Consider the following 17,517-nt stretch of genomic DNA (forward strand, 5'->3'; position numbering starts at 1 on the left):
AGCTTCCTCTAGTTCTTATGTTCCTCAGGAAGAAGGTTGTATGGCACTTACCTTTCCAAAGCGGCCCTCCGTTTTTCAAGAAATTCTGCAGAAGAGGAATCTTCCTTCCCAACTTTTACTTTTGTCATTCCTGAAATGGAATTTAAAAAATAAAAATAACCAATAGTCATCATGAAAAGAATAAACCTGTAAATAAATAAATAAATAAAGCAAGCAAGCCCACAGGAGGAAAGGCAATGAGAACAGCACTACAAAATAGAATCAAAGGCCACTTCAATGTCATGAGCAACATTGACAAGAGGTTCTTTACAGGAGAGACATTTGTTAAATGAATTTTGAAGTGCCGAAGGTTCTAAACTCTGGGACTTGCAGAGTCTATGTTTTCTAAAAGGGGGGCCATGGGACTCTGAGTATGGATCAAACATCATCTGAGGATAATGGGAGAGTTATTGGCCCCCACCCAAACCCTATCCAATTTACATTTCAACTCGGAAGGAACAGCAATCATTGAAGTCTCCTGGATACCAATGCAAATATACACACACCCCTACCTGTGGAAGCTAACACCAGAAGCTTCTATTATCCCCCCCAAGAGAACATATCAAAACTTGCTATTTCTCTAGACCTCACAGAGACTTATAGGAAAACAATGGAAATGTTTCTTTCCTAACCACTAGACTCTACATTTTCACATGAAATAGTTTCATATACTAAGTAGAAAGTATATTGTAAAAGAATGCAAAAACCCCCCACTCAGGCAGAATTAGAGACCACAGGCTTACCTATTAGGCTCTTCTCAGGTGGAGGGGGAACAATAAAGCCATTCTGAGAGTGTTTCTCTGAAAGCTTCTCATAAAGACCCAGAAAGTCACTAAATCTTCTTTTCACCGCAAACTGTTTACTTCTGAACATTGGTAAGCTCGTCTTGGGGACAGAAAAAACAGAACGCAATTTCATTCCAAATAAGGGATAGAGTATCCTGAAAGGCATCCAGCTGACATCAAAGGAATTTACTGCCCAGATCGCTGTCTTAGCCACCTGGTAAATAGCTTTCTTTAACGTTGAGATTCTTAAACTATTTTGAGCTCTAGTCCCCTCTGGCTCTCTGGAGTCTACACAGCCCTTCTCAGAATAATGATTTTTAAATGAATAAAATATATAGGATTATAAAAGGCAACTAATTAAATTCAAACATACAGTTTCATTGCCAAATTAAGAACCCTTGCTCTAACAAATGTGATTAAAGTCAAGAACCCTTGCTCTAACAAACATGATTAAGTCTAGTATAAAGCTAGAATTCTATGGGCACCTATATCCCATTCATCCTGCACTGACTGACTTATTAAGGATATTAGCTGCTAGAATTAAAGCAGCCAAACTAAAGACAAGACAGACTATGCTTCTAGGGGAGGATCAGATGAAATGTCTACATTGTAGACACTTTAACCCCTAAGGTGTCATAGGATCTACAACTCACAGGAAGCAGAGACACAAGTGGTAGAGAGATAACATAAAGGAGATGTCTAGTTTAAAAAAACTAGGCCAGCACCATAATGAGAGATCATTTAATACTCACCAGATAGGCATAATTTAAGGAGGATGGCCTTGCCAATGATTGATTGGCAAGAAAGTGTTATCAATGGGAACTTTAACACACTGCCAATGGGAGTATAAATTGGTGCAAAGACTTTTTAAAGGTTTGGATTCCCTTTCGTCAATATTTGCATGACCCAGGGGAACTACTTCTGGTTATATACCCTAGAAACTGGCATGTGTACACTACAAGATACATGCAAGAGTGTTCACAGTTCATGATTATAAAACGAAATATGCCAAATATTTACAACATGAGAACATAAATATATTATGCTACAATCACACAATAGACTCACTACAGCTACATATAACAAGGCTGGGTCTGAGAAACAAAGCTAATGAAGAGAGCACTATTTTCAGCATATTTTTAGAGATACACAAATGAAGACTTTTTTTTATAAAGGAGAGACAACTTAGAAAAACAGTCACCTCTAAGGTGTGAGGCAGGGGACATGACAGAAACACGCAGTGGATTCAATGGCACTCAAGAATGATGGCAGGTTTGGAGCTTCATTTTTTATGCTTCATAATTTGCATACAATATTATATAAGTTTTGTATGCATTACTATTATATAAAAAAGGAAGACCAGACGTGAGGGCCAAAAGGTTTGGGAGAGTAATAGGAAACCTCAGAAGAACTGACAATTTTTTTTAATTTTTTTAGAGACAGGAAGGAGGAAAGAGAGGGAGGAGAGAGATGAGAAGCATCAACTCGTAGTTGCTTCATTTTAGTTGTTCACTGATTGCTTCTCATATGTGCCTTGACTGGGGGACTCAAACCAAGCCAGTGACCCCTTGCTCAAGCCAGTGACATTGGCTTTAAGCCAGAGACCTTTGGGCTCAAGCCAGCAATCTTGGGATCATTTCAATGATCCTGTGCTCAAGCTGGTGACCTCGTGCTCAAGCTGGCAAGCTCATGCTCAAGCCGGCAAGCCCACACTCAAGCCACCGAGCCCCTTGCTCCAGCAGGTGACCTTGCGGTTTTGAACCGACACCTTCAGCATCCCAGGCCGATGCTCAATCCACTGCGCCACCATGGGTCAAGAGGATGAACTGACAACTTTAAAACAGGTGATACATAGTTTGGGGCAATCCACCAAACTAGCTCTAAGCCACATAGTTCCTAGGAGGGACAAGACTAGATTAGATAGACTGCATGTTATAATAAAACTTACAAAGTTTCACACTGAAGTGTTAGCTCTCTGGAAGAAAAGTGGAAAGGTTCAGATGAAATTACCAAGGGGATGCAGGCTTGCTCCATCTTGAGTAAACTTGAAGGAAGATGTTGGCAAAGAAACTAAAGAAATACCCAGAAATAATCTGAATGATGACCTTGGTACAAGCACCCAAGTCTATTAAGGTAGTCATCAGCAGGATCACTCGGACTCACCTGTGTTGTAACTTTGTAGGCTACATAGGCATTCATTCCATCCCCTGTGGGAGAACAAGAAAGCAGGATTATTCTGTAAACCAAAGCAGTGTTAATCTCGTTAACATGTCACCAGGAATCATAAACCACAGGAGCCCTGTATAAGGGATACTTGTTTCATCTGTGAGCTTTATACACTATCCTAAATTCAGTTCCTACTTTGCCTTAGGGCCTCCATGCTATTATGCCCCATGGATGCTGGCTGGGCCCCAGTTTGAGTTAGACAAGAGTCAGCCCCCTGTTCAAAGCCAGGCTCCATTTATGCCCTCCACAAAGCAGCAATGGATACTGACAATCCATCAGTTGTTACCATGCCAATATTTGGCCTAGTTGCACACATCTGTCTAAAACGAAACAATTCTCTTGCTGTATAAAGCAGGAGGAGGAGAAGGAAGCAACTGATGTGAAAGGAAACAAGTAGTTCTACCCTAAGCTAGCTCTCGGCTTGGTTTGCTCTTTCAGAAATACTGTCACGGCCCCCTCCATTGGTGCTGGGGGATGTTGACCTCTCTCACTAGCGTGTTCACCCAGAGCAAAGGGCTTGGCTGGAAGAGACTTCAGCTGCCTCATGTCACACAAATCTCTCTTTCCTGGAGGAATTGTTTTTCTGAAACAGCCTTTGACTATTAAATAATTGGAATTCAAGCAATTGTTTTTCTCTGTATTAGTGTCCTGACATAGGCCACTTAGGAACATAAAAGCACCATTGACTCCCCAGGCACTGAAAAGACATACATTGGATTGCAGACAGATACAGCTCCAGTGCTAGACTCTGGTATTTGGGGCTGATTTTGTTCCCTTCTCCCCACCCTGAACAGAAAACCTGGTCAACAATTACTGCTTGCTTAAGCGTCTGAACTGCTCATGGGGTAAGGGCCCGGGGGAAGAAGATGCAGTGCTGGATATCAGCAGGGTCACATACTGCAACTTGGTTTCATTGAGGTGGCTGGGAAAGCACACACAAAGCTGGAGATTGTCCAGGAGCAGCGGGCTTGCCTTCTCTACTCTCCAGCCCTACCATGAAGGCATATAAAATGGAAATCTCATACTGAACTTCAGAAATGACTTTACACTGATTATTGCTATTAGTTCTCTTCTAAATCACTCATTCTGCATTGCCTAATGCCACTAAGGATGCTTACTACTGATAAATAGAAAAAGACACCTAGATTTTTTATTTAAAAAAGTATCCAAGTCATCATCAACTATCAAAAAGATCAACCCCATAATCCTGTGCCTTCAATTAAGGAAAGTCTAAATTCATATACATACATAAAACACAGTAGCAAGGCAGGATCTTGAGACTGCATATTAGCTGCTCTCACTGAGGAAATGTGTAAGAGAAAAATACTTGCACGTACACAGAGAGTCACAAGACATAGAAATGAGCTAGCAGTATAGTAGTCTTAAATTTACATTAACTTCCTAAATAATTTCAGAAAATTAAAGATGGTATATGCAAATTAGTAAGACTGTAGGATTCTCATTTGTTTAAATGTGTGTGGGAATGAGAATCACACGTTGCCCTGGCTAGGTAGTTAAGCTGGTAAGAATGTTGTCCCCATATACCAAAGTTGTGGGTTCGATCTTGGGTCAGGGCACATACAAGAATCAACCAGCGAATGCATAAATAAGTGGAACAACAAACTGATGTATCTCTCTCTCTCCCTTCTTCTCTAAAACAATAAAATTTTTAAAAATAAATTAAAAAAAAAAGAAACTCATGTTGAACAAACAGCCCACACAAACGTAAGGTGTCACACTTCTTATAAGATGAGGTTTGGAATATGAAAATGCTTTAAGCAGCTGGTTTCACGGCAACATGACTAAGAGTCTAGACCAGGGATCCCCAAACTATGGCCCGCGGGCCACAGGCGGCCCCCTGAGGCCATTTATCCGGTCCCCGCCGCACTTCCAGAAGGGGCACCTCTTTCATTGGTGGTCAGTGAGAGGAGCATAGTTCCCACTGAAATACTGATCAGTTTGTTGATTTAAATTTACTTGTTCTTTATTTTAAATATTGTATTTGTTCCCGTTTTTTTTTCTTCTTTTGTATTTTTCTGAAGTTGGAAACAGGGAGGCAGTCAGACAGACTCCTGCATGCGCCCGACTGGGATCCACCTGGCACACCCACCAGGGGGCAATGCTTTGCCCATCTGGGGCGTCGCTCTGTAGCAACCAGAGCCATTCTAGCGCCTGAGGCAGAGGCCACAGAGTCATCCTCAGCGCCGGGGCCAACTTTGCTCCAATGGAGCCCTGGCTGCGGGAGGGGGAGAGAGAGACAGAGAGGAAGGAGAGGGGGAGGGGTGGAGAAGCAGATGGGCACTTCTCCTGTGTGCCCTGGCCAGGAATCGAACCCGGGACTCCTGCACGCCAGGCCGACGCTCTACCACTGAGCCAACCAGCCAGGGCCTGTTTTTTTTACTTTAAAATAAGATATGTGCAGTGTGCATAGGGATTTGTTCATAGGTTTTTTTTGTTTGTTTGTTGTTGTTTTTTTGTATTTTTCTGAAGCTGGAAACAGGGAGAGACAGTCAGACAGACTCCCGCACGCACCCGACCGGGATCCATCCGGCACGCCCACCAGGGGCGACGCTCTGCCCACCAGGGGGCGATGCTCTGCCCATCCTGGGCGTCCCCATGTTGCGACCAGAGCCACTCCAGCGCCTGAGGCAGAGGCCACAGAGCCATCCCCAGCGCTCGGGCCATCTTTGCCCCAATGGAGCCTTGGCTGTGGGAGGGGAAGAGAGAGACAGAGAGGAAAGCGCAGCGGAGGGGTGGAGAAGCAAATGGGCGCTTCTCCTGTGTGCCCTGGCCGGGAATTGAACCCGGGTCCTCCGCACGCTAGGCCGACGCTCTACTGCTGAGCCAACCGGCCAGGGCCCATAGTTTTTTTTAGTCTGGCCCTCCAACGGTCTGAGGGACAGTGAACTGGCCCCCTGTGTAAAAAGTTTGGGGACCCCTGATCTAGACTGTGGTGTAAGGGGATGAAGACTTATTACCTAGTGATTTGTATTTTAATAAATCTGATCCATGTGATGTTTAAATTATGAGTTGAATTGTGTCCTTCTAAAAAAAAGATACTTTAAAAGCCCTAAACCCTTATATCTCAGAATGTGACCTTATTTGGAAATAGGTCTTTCTAGAAGTAATCAAGTGAAAATGAGGTCAGTAAGTTGGGCCCTAATTCGATATGACTGGTGTCCTTATAAAAAAGAGAAATTTGGACACAGACAAGACAGACATAAAGGGAAAAAGACATGAACACACCCAGAAAGAATATCATGTGACAATGAAGGCAGAGATTAGAGGAATGCATTTATTAGCCAAGGAATGTGGGAGGCAACCAGCAGTGAGGGAGGCACAGAACAGCCCTTCCCTTCTACAAAGGGAGAACGGCCCTTCCCTAGAGCCTACAAAGGGAGGACGGCCCTTCCCTTCTACAAAGGGAGGACGGCCGCACCAACACCATGGTTTCAGACCTCTGGCTTCCAGAACTCAGAGAATGTATCTGTTGTTTTAAGCCACCCCACTTATAGTATTTTATTACAGAGCTCAAAAAACTGATACACTCCCTCCCTCTCCTGGCTCAAATATCATGACTTTTTATTTTCTTTATTTATTGTTTTAGAGAGAGACAGACAGACAGAAACATCAATCTGTTCCTGTATGTGCCCCCCTCAGGGATTAAATCCACAATGATGTTCTACCAACTAAACTATCCGGCCAGGGCTCAAACATCATGACTTTTAAATATTTTTAAAAAAAGTATTATTTACTTATAATTTCTTTATCTTATTCTACCAATGATTTAAAGCAGCTAATAACTATGTAGTTTAAAACCAATGTGCTTATAGAATATTCATAAACATTAGAGCGGCAAGATATAATCTAAAGTTGTGCCAAGCATTTGAGATTTTTTTTTTTTTTTTTTTTACAGAGGCAGAGAGAGGGATAGATAGAGACAGAGAGATGGGAACGGAGAGAGATGAGAAGCACAAATCATCAGTTTTTCATTGTGACACCTTAGTTGTTCATTGATTGCTTTCTCATATGTGCCTTGACCGCGGGCCTTCAGCAGACAGAGTAACCCCTTGCTTGAGCCAGCGACCTTGGGTTCAAGCTGGTGAGCTTTTTGCTCAAACCATGTGAGCCCGCACTCAAGCTGGCGACCTCGGGGTCTCGAACCTGGGTCTTCCGCATCCCAGTCCGATGCTCTATCCACTGCGCCACCACCTGGTCAGGCAGCATTTGAAATCTTGCTTTCTGGCAATGCCGTCAGTTTATCTCAAATAAACACTTACTAAACAAAACAACAACAAAAAAATGAACCCACCGAGTTCCAGTCCAGGCTCCACCATGGACCACACTGTAACCCTACAGGAAAGCTACATTTCACTACTGGTCCTCCATTTCCTCTGTTGTTGGACAGGGAATTGTATAATCTGCTCATAAATATCTTACCAGTGCAATAGTATAGGAAAAGTAAAGCTCAGCATTTTAATGACAAGCTATTTTGGCATCAAGTCTTAATTAGACTTTATAAATTCCTGTTCCTAGTTCAGAATAGAGAAAAGGTTGAAATTACAGTTTTTTCCTCTTAACCATATAAAAGCTACCCCCATTTAGGACAAGGCCCTGTATAGTGTCTTCTGTCAGGGATACACCAAGAACAAGGAAAACTGAGGCCTGTGTTTTCTGCTCACTAACAGCTTCACAAGTTTGGGACATGGAAAGGTTATTCTAAAAATGCAAGTTCTGGCCAAAGTTAAGTTAAGTATTGTGCTTTTTGAAAATTTAATTTCAACCTGACCAAGATACAACCTGGGTCTTTCAATCTTTACCTAAGAAAGAGAGATGCAGACCTCCCCATTTCACTAGGACATCGAGAGTGTGTGATAAATGATACGTACCAAGAATTTCAAACTTTTTGAGCGAAAAGTAAATTCAGTATTCCCAAATTTAGAACATGTGTTTTTGGGTGTCTAAATAGAATTTATAATCTCAAGAGAAAATAAAATGGTCTCATCAACTCTGGGAGAAAGTAATGTCTGCATTTTTAAAAAGGGATTCTGCCTGACCTGCGGTGGCGCGGTGGGTAAAAAGTGTCGACCTGGAACACTGAGGTCGCCGGTTCGAAACCCAGGGCTTCCCTGGTCGGGGCGCATGTGGGAGTTGATACTTTCTGCTCCTCCCTTCCTTCTCTCTCTCTCTCTCTCTCTCTCTAATTGATTATTAACAGTAAAAAAAAAAAAGAAAGGGATTCTAATAGTATTTGATGTCTCTGATTTTTCTGCCTAAAGCCAAGAAAAGCCTAAATGAAGAACTAGAACTGCCGTTTCTGGCCTTAGGAGCACAGTAAACAGTACAATTCTACAGGAAAGACAATGATGAGTACTTTACAAGGGCTTGTTCAGTTCTGGAGGTCCCAGTCTAGAAACTGGCTAACTATGCTCTCTGCAGCCATATCCTAACATTACAAGGAGTCCCAGGCACACTTACCTATCTTCTCAGGATTAGTTATACCAACTGTCAAATCAAATTGGTCTTCTTGTTCTTCTTCCTCTAGCTTTTAAGAAGTAACAATCATGAGAGTTGATAAAAAAAAAAGATCATTAATTTTACCTTGTATTATCTTCTATCAATATAACTTCTTCAAGATACATCCTTGCTCGTATCAGCATTCAGCTGTCCATTCCCAACAATCCTAATGAGCCAACCTCTAAAATTTTAAGGTGGAGTCTGCTCAGGAGTCTTTGTTACATCTATTATCTTAAAACCATAAGATAATAATGAATTTGAGTAATTACTAGATTTTGGAAAACTTGCCTCTGTCAGGCTAAGGAGGGAATGAAGAGATTATACTCTTGAATATGGGAGCTTCATACACTGAATATCATTAGTGACCATTAAAAGCCTCTGTGTTATCTTATGGGTTATAGATACTTTGCCCAGGAAAGAGTCCTTTATGATTCTGGCTGTCCATTAACCATAAATGTCTTCCTCAAAAGTCATATATATTTACTGAAGATTCATACTCAACTCAACTTAAGACTGGCAGCAACACAGTCCTAAAAAAAATCCAAAAACAAAATATACACACAAACAAGACCAATAGCATAGATTCTCACCTCCTCGTAGCTTGGCTGGGGCTTAGAAGAATTTGTGCCTTCCTTTGAAGGAAGAGATACGAGCGTTTTGGCTGGCACCTTCTTCTGATTATTCTGTGTGCTGTCCAGTGATAGCTCCACTGTGGCATCTAAAAATAGTTAATATTTTATAAAAAGGTCAATGGGTCTTTCATGGCTACACTTAGTTCTATAAGCTATGACCAGAACAGCAACCACTCTCAATACTCAGAGGTTCTCAGACTAAGAAAATAAGAATCAAAAAATTTTTACATGGACAAAAGGGGAGGATGGTAAGGGAAGTATTCTTCTAGCACAAGCTTAGTAGAGCAACATTTCTCACTTCTAAATACAACTACTTGGCTACCCTCTCCTACGCAGAATTTAGGCAAGACCCAACTATCAAGCAAAAAGACTACATAACCAAAGTAAGTGTGCTAATTTATTTTGCTCTTAGAAGTATTCCTTTAAAACCTTATTTAAATAATAATAAGAAGACCCTTTATGAATCCTATTTACTCTTATTATAATTGTCACAAAAGAAAAATAAGTTTGGTTATCTGCTTTATAAGCTAGTATGATAGAAATGGCAGGAATACTCACAGTAAAAAGTGACATCAAAGGAAAAGTAAAGAAAATTGTAAACTAGAAAAAATGGAACCAAGATACACAGTAACTCTTGGGAAAAGATACTGTTTGCCACACCTGAGGATGGCACTGTTGTTTTTAGCACATTTTAATTCTTTTTTTATTTTTTATTTATTTTTTAATTTATTTTTTTTGTATTTTTCTGAAGCCGGAAACGGGGAGGCAGTCAGACAGACTGCCGCATGCACCCCACCGGGATCCACCCGGCATGCCCACCAGGGGGCGATGCTCTGCTGCAACCAGAACCATTCTAGCGCCTGAGGCAGAGGCCACAGAGCCATCCTCAGCGCCCGGGCCAACGTTGCTCCAATGGAGCCTTGGCTGTGGGAGGGGAAGAGAGAGACAGAGAGGAAGGAGGGGGGGGGGTGGAGAAGCAAATGGGCGCCTCTCCTGTGTGCCCTGGCCAGGAATCGAACCCGGGACTCCTGCACACCAGGCTGACGCTCTACCACCAAGCCAACCAGCCAGGGCTGTTTTTAGCACATTTTATGAACTCTTCACAATTATAGTTTTAAGTCATCTTGCAAAGATTAAGTTATGTTTAATATATGTGGTCCAAGGAATTTAAAAAGACATGTACAATTATCTAAAAAATCTTTCTAATCAAAATAGTTTCAGATATAGTGCTTAAGAGCTGCCTTTGTCTATCTGGGAAAATTTCAGTTTAGCCGAACAGAATAAGTCATCTAGAGAGGATACTCTTAAAAGAGCATTATGTACCATTTTTAAGCATCAAAATGTTTTTAGCAAATTAAAAAAAAATGCATTTTCAACTCAGAGCAATAGAGCTAGAATTTCAAAACTTAAATAGCTCAGAATTTTTTTAAAAATAAAAACATAAATATCCATTTGGGTTTGGCTTGATTAGTAGGTATTCAATTTTAGCCCTTAGAAAATTCAAAGAAAGTAGTTTCTTTTTCTTTTCTAGACTTTCATTTGTAGCTAAAATGAAACCAGAGACAGGGGTCTATAAGGCGTAACCAAATCCTAAATCAGTGTTCTAATCATTAAATATGAATCATGTCTACAAACAAGGTTGTCACACTGTTGGAACCTGGTCCCTACCAGGAAAAAAGAGAGGTGCTAACATAATCTGACGCTGGTGTGGGAGTACAAAACAAAAAAAGTATATATCACGAGTCTCTAGGGAGGCAGCCAGATTCTTTGAAACTAGCAAACAGATGAAATTTGTCTAAGACATTCACCTCATGCAGTCCCCACATAAATACAGTTACAAATGTGTTTGGAAATGAAACAGGAGGTGCTTATTTAAAACCTCTGGCTTACTGGAATGCTACTAAGAGCCTTTTGAAGAGCTGTGGATTTTCTACTGAAATTCATGTGAGAAAGATGTCAAAACTTCCACTAAAAATGTTTTTTCCTATGTATTCTTGAGAAGATGATGGAAAAGCCTTTGTACGCTATCACAGAGAGTCTTGATCATCACTAAATGAATCATGTCAAAAATACAATCAGAACATTGTAATTTCCAGTCAATAGTTAAAAACATCTGAGAAGTTACTCAAGCACTAAACTAAATGTCTCACTGTAAGCATTCTTTTCTATAGGTATTTTATGATCCTTTCTTAATGGTGAGGCAGGTAGTAAGGGAATGAAGTAAATCAGATTCCTCATGAGTAAAAGGTATGTCCCTAATAGGGATCTTTTGTATGTTCATGTACATAAAATACAATCATGGAGGTAACTCAGTTACACTAACATTTCAGGTCTTTGAATAAAGAAAGATCATATGTTCAGGTCCCAAAGACAGAAAAACCTCTCTTCAACCTGCCATATATCTAAAGACAATTCATTATTTTGTACTTTTCCTCCAGAAACTTTATCAAAAAATAGTATCAGAATGAATAGCATGCACTTTAAGTTACAAGAGACAAAGGGGCCTGACCAGGCGGTGGCACAGTGGATAGAGTGTTAGACTGGGACATGGAGGACCCAGGTTTGAGACCCCAAAGTGGCCAGCTTGAGTGCGGGCTCATCTGGTTTGAGCAAAGCTCACCAGCTTGAGCCCAAGCTCGCTGGCTCGAGCAAGAGGTCACTCGGTCTGCTGTAGCGAGTAATCTTTATTGTAATCTTCTAAATCTTTATTGACTTTCTCACCTCCTTTTCCCTTTCATGTCTTTTAAATTTTCTAGCTGAATTCTAATGTGAGTCTTCCTAAAATCTTACCCTCCACTCTCTCATCTCACCCCTTCCTCACCCTTCTCTTCTTGAAGGATCCCACTGCCACGGCAGCTTCAACCCCTGCGAAGATCCCCTTTCTCTAGTACCTCCCTCTTGCCACAGGTAGAGTGCCACAGTTCAGATCACCTCCTGGGTGTTTCCCTTTGCATTTCAAATTTAAAATATCTAAAACCCAAACTCACTTTCCCCTCAAAGCCAGTTTCTTCTCTACAATGTAGTTCTCAAACAGTATCATTTTCTTCTCAATCCTTGGACTTGAAATCTTTAACTCTGTCTTCAATCCTGATTTTTGGACACCCATTATATCTAATCCCTAACACAAGAATTTGTTGATTTCTTTTTTGAAACGTTTCCCCTTCCCTTCCTACTTCCATCACTTATTTTCGCTTTGTCATTTGTCATTGCATTCCTGAACTAATTTGTGTATGCCTTCTGAAGTCTCTAGCCTTTGGCCATGGCATTCCATTTTATATAATTCCACTAGATCAGTCTTCCTAAAACATTATGTTGCCATGCCAGTATCACGTTCCTTATTCAAAACTGCCAATGGTTCTTAATTGTCACTAGGATGAAAATTTAACTGAATTATTAGTCCTTCCAAACTAGAAGGAGACTTGACTTGGGGTGGTGAGCACACAATACAGTATACAAATGATGTATTATAGAATTGTACACCTGAAACCTATATAATTTTATTAACCAACAGCACTCCAATAAATTCAATAAAAAATTTAAATTTAAGAAAAGGCCCTGGGAAGGGGGAAGGGGAGGGGAGTAAAGAGGGACAAATATATGGTGATGGAAAATGATTTGACTTTGGGTGATGGGCACATAACACAATCAACAGTTCAAATGCTATAGAGATGTTTACCTGAAACCTATGTACTCTTATTCATCAATGTCACTCCATTATATTTAATTTTCTAAAAAAAAAGGCCCTAGTCAGGCAGCTCAGTTGGTTAGAGCATCAGTCCAACACAGCAAGTCTGCTGGTTCGATCCCCAGTCAGGGCACACACAAGAAACAACCAATGAATGCAAAAACAAGAGGAACAACAAATCAATGTTTCTCTCTCTTCCTCTCTTTTTAAAAACAAACAAATAAATAATAAAATAAAATTTGGAGAATGTTAAACCAAAATAAGTAAATGAATTAATGAAACCCTCCTGAACTCCATTTCCAGTCCTATCGCCCACAGCTGCTCCAAGGACCCTCCTCTGGCCCACCAGGTTTACTGACTGTCCCTCAAACATACTTTTTACTTCCTCCCAACCACTGCACCCATTCTTCTTTTTTTTTGTATTTTTCCGAAGCTGGAAACGGGGAGGCAGTCAGACAGACTCCCGCATGCGCCCGACCGGGATCCACTCGGCACACCCACCAGGGGGCGATGCTCTGCCCCTCTGGGGCGTCGCTCTGTTGCGACCAGAGCCACTCTAGCACCTGGGGCAGAAGCCAAGGAGCCATCCCCAGCGCCCCAGCCATCTTTTGCTCCAATGGAGCCTCGGCTGCAGGAGGGGAAGAGACAGAGAGGAAGGAGAGGGAGAGGGGTGGAGAAGCAGATGGGCGCTTCTCCTGTGTGCCCTGGCCGGGAATCGAACCCAGGACTTCCGCATGCCAGGCCGATGCTCTACCACTGAGCCAACCGGCCAGGGCCCATTCTTCTTTTTTCCTACATAAATTCTCCTTCTTCCAGAGGCCCTTTCAAGGACACTCGAGACCAGACTTCCCGGATGTGGGCACTGAACATTCTGAGCTGGGTAACTGTTCTGAGGGTCTGTCCCGAGCACTGCAGGGCGCCGAGCAGCTTTCATGGCCTCGGCCCACCACTTACTGGCAGCACTCCCAGGGACGAGGACCAGGATGTTTCCACGAGTACTGCCGCCAAAAGTCAGGGGGAAGTCCCCCCCTGTTGAGGACAGGGAAGTCCCTCTCAACAAAAAATTGGGCCCGGCCCTGGCCGGTTGGCTCAGTGGTAGAGCGTCGGCCTGGCGTGCAGAAGTCCCGGGTTCGATTCCCGGCCAGGGCACACAGGAGAAGCACCCATTTGCTTCTCCACCCCTCCCCCTCCTTCCTCTCTGTCTCTCTCTTCCCCTCCCGCAGCCAAGGCTCCACCGGAGCAAAGATGGCCCGGGCGCTGAGGATGGCTCCTCGGCCTCTGCCCCAGGCGCTAGAGTGGCTCTGGTCGCAACAGAGCGACGCCCCGGAGGGGCAGAGCGTCGCCCTCTGGTGGGCGTGCCGGGTGGATCTCGGTGGGGCGCATGCGGGAGTCTGTCTGACTGTCTCTCCCCGTTTCCAGCTTCAGAAAAATATAGAAAAAAAAAAAATTGGGCCCAAAATGTTAATAGTGTCAAGATTAAGAAACCCCCATTCTATACTAGTGTTTTTCTAACTGCAGATTGTGGCTCACTTGGTGAATTTTGGAATCAATTTAATGGGTTGCAAATGGCATTAAAAAAAAAGAATAAAAGATTTCAGATTGTATTGAAAGTAGTAAGAGCAACATATTTTAAAAACTTGTTTCAGTTTTATACAAGTATGTATATATTTTGGATCATGACACAAAATGTATTTCTTACTATGAACCTTGATCATAAAAGCCCCTGCTTAAGTCTGATCTCAGACCCCTCTGAGCTCCCATGACTTAGAATTTCTAACATTCTTCTGGCCACATTTATATTACTGTTTAATAGTTTATCTAACTCACATTCTTAAGTAAGATATTTATGTCTTATTTCCTAAACCTGCAAGAATCTTGATGGCAAGAACTGCATTTTATATGTTTGGAATCCACCACAATCCTAGAGTTACGCTTCCAAACATAGATATGTATTTTCGGGGGGAGGGGGGAAATTTAACTCAGTAATTTAGAAGATTCCTAAGACAACTGTTGAGTCCATACTTACCTGCAAAGAGATCCTGTGGCTCTTGGTCTTGTTCCTCATGGATCCCATTTTCTTTAGAGCCACTGCTGATGGGAAAGGAAGTAATTCTCTTTGGAGACTGGGGCTTACTCTAAAAACAAAGAGATACTATGAATAAGACAGTACCATTAAAAACAAACTGAGGGCCCTGGCTGGTTGGCTCAGTGGTAGAGCGTCTGCCTGGCGTGCAGGAGTCCCGGGTTTGATTCCCGGCCAGGGCACACAGGAGAAGCGCCCATTTGCTTCTCCACCCCTCCCCCTCTCCTTCCTCTCTGTCTCTCTCTTCCCTTCCCGCAGCCAAGGCTCCATTGGAGCAAAGTTTGACCCGGCACTGAGGATGGCTCCGTGGCCTCTGCCTCAGGCGCTAGAGTGGCTCTGGATGCAACAGAGCCACGCCCCGGATGGGCAGAGCATCGCCCCCTGTTGGGCGTGCCAGTTGGATCCCGGTTGGGCACATGCGGAAGTCTGTCTGACTGCCTCCCCATTTCCAACTTCGGAAAAATACAAAAAAAACAAACAAAAAAACTGAGGCCTGACCTGTGGTGGCGCAGATCAAGTGTCAACCTAGAACACTGAGACCTCTGGTTTGAAACCCTGGGCTTGCCTGGTCAAGGCACATATGGGAGTTAATGCTTCCTACTCCTCCCCCACTTCTTTCTCTCTTTCTCTCTTTCTCTCTCTCTCTCTCTCTCTCTCTCTCTCCCTCCCTGCCTCCCTCCCTCCCTCCCCCTCTCTCTCCTATCTAAAATAAATAAATAAAATCTAAAAGCAAAAACCAAAAAATCCCTGAGAAAGTGACTTTTTTTAGCAAAATATTCTGAGTCTTAATTTAAAGCTATATGCATCTTGATGACATTATTGGTTTCCACTGATTAGAACCTTCTTGTGGCATCCCTTGATGATAGGTTAAAATCCAAAATATTTTTTTTGAAATTTATTGATTTCAGAGAGGTGGAAGTGGAAGAGAAAGACAGAAACATCACTCTGTTTCTGTATGTGCACTGACCAGGGATTGAACTGGCAACCTTTATATAATGGGATGAGCTCTAACCAACCAAGCTATGTAGCCAGGGCCTAAAACCCAAATTCTTACTGTGCCTTCAAGTCTGTGGATCATTGGTTCTTGATTTTCAAATTAAATTTATTGGGGTGACAATGGTTAATAAGATTATATAGGTTTCAAGTGTACAACTCTATCAAAGTGACTTTCAGTGCATCCCCTGGTCACTTCTACAGGTGTTTAGAAGAAGACAGGAGCACTAGTCATCCAGTTCAATAAGCAGCAAATTAGTATTAGTGATGTAAGTGCTGCCCTAGTAATCACAGAGCTAAAATAAACTCATACATTTTAGAGTTAGTTTCTAACACCACCATATCCTTGTTGAAATGTTGTACCGCAAAGCACATGATACTGATGTATGTGTACACACAGATAATTTTCAAAAGAACCTATCCAAACACATTTTTCTTTTTCAGTTGATGGCCTTTATTCTTTCAAATGCTGATGGGGCACATTTTAGTGACCAGGCCGCCAGACTGGAGTCCAGAATTTAAAGCTCTGATCCTGGTTTACTTTGTGGCCTTAGCTAAACTGTTCACTGAAGTCCAGCTGTGGATATTACTGAACCCTTTGAGGGGCAAGGGATTTAACATTTTACATCTAATGCTGTTTGTAAACATAACTTTATCTTTTCATCCTTAACTTACACAGAAATAATTTTCAACCATACCCATGTCAGACTAGCAGAAGAAAAATCAGTCATGCTTAGCCTAGTGGACACATAGTGAAAATACTGTCATCAGCTACAAAGAAGGGTGGGGAGAGACCCAGACCAGTTACCAGAATGAACAAAGCTGGATTGTGAAAGACATGAACAGACAGCTGGGAATTTGGCTTCAAAAGCCATGGTGTGGTATTACAGGGCTTTGAAGTCAGACCCCAAGGCCAAATCAGTTACAGACCCGACTGAGGGAATTTTTTATGAAACATTTCCTTAACAAATCTTAGGGATTTTGTTCCTCAGAAATAGGCCTTTTCTGACCTAACAGAAGAAAGGGGAATGACCGATCTATTGAGTACCCTGAATGTACCATGCAAACAGCTCCCGGGCCATCTTTGCTCCGGTGGAGCCTTGGCTGCGGGAGGGGAAGAGAGAGACAGAGAGGAAGGAGGGGGAGGGGTGGAGAAGCAAATGGGTGCTTCTCCTGTGTGCCCTGGCCGGGAATCGAACCCGGGACTTCTGCACGCCAGGCCGACGCTCTACCGCTGAGCCAACCGGCCAGGGCCGGGCCCAATTTTTTGTTGAGAGGGACTTCCCTGTCCTCAACAGGGGGGGACTTCCCCCTGACTTTTGGCGGCAGTACTCGTGGAAACATCCTGGTCCTCGTCCCTGGGAGTGCTGCCAGTAAGTGGTGGGCCGAGGCCATGAAAGCTGCTCGGCGCCCTGCAGTGCTCGGGACAGACCCTCAGAACAGTTACCCAGCTCAGAATGTTCAGTGCCCACATCCGGGAAGTCTGGTCTCGAGTGTCCTTGAAAGGGCCTCTGGAAGAAGGAGAATTTATGTAGGAAAAAAGAAGAATGGGCCCTG

The 17,517-nt window shown here is 42.7% G+C and overlaps 1 protein-coding gene across 1 annotated transcript in view; it reads right to left on the reverse strand.

Moving 5' to 3' along the window:
- Window positions 1-17,517, reverse strand: part of SNX1 (sorting nexin 1) — a 48,947-nt gene that overhangs the window by 9,464 nt on the left and 21,966 nt on the right. Inside the window, exons 2-7 of the mRNA XM_066344160.1 lie at window positions 14,911-15,019; window positions 9,158-9,285; window positions 8,529-8,595; window positions 2,988-3,031; window positions 783-924; window positions 52-130 (exon numbers count right to left, since the gene is read on the reverse strand). Coding sequence (XP_066200257.1) covers window positions 52-130; window positions 783-924; window positions 2,988-3,031; window positions 8,529-8,595; window positions 9,158-9,285; window positions 14,911-15,019 — 569 coding nt within the window. The remainder of the gene's footprint in view (window positions 1-51; window positions 131-782; window positions 925-2,987; window positions 3,032-8,528; window positions 8,596-9,157; window positions 9,286-14,910; window positions 15,020-17,517) is intronic.

This window comes from Saccopteryx leptura, chromosome 6, assembly GCF_036850995.1.
Source record: "Saccopteryx leptura isolate mSacLep1 chromosome 6, mSacLep1_pri_phased_curated, whole genome shotgun sequence".
Taxonomy (NCBI): Eukaryota; Metazoa; Chordata; class Mammalia; order Chiroptera; family Emballonuridae; genus Saccopteryx; species Saccopteryx leptura.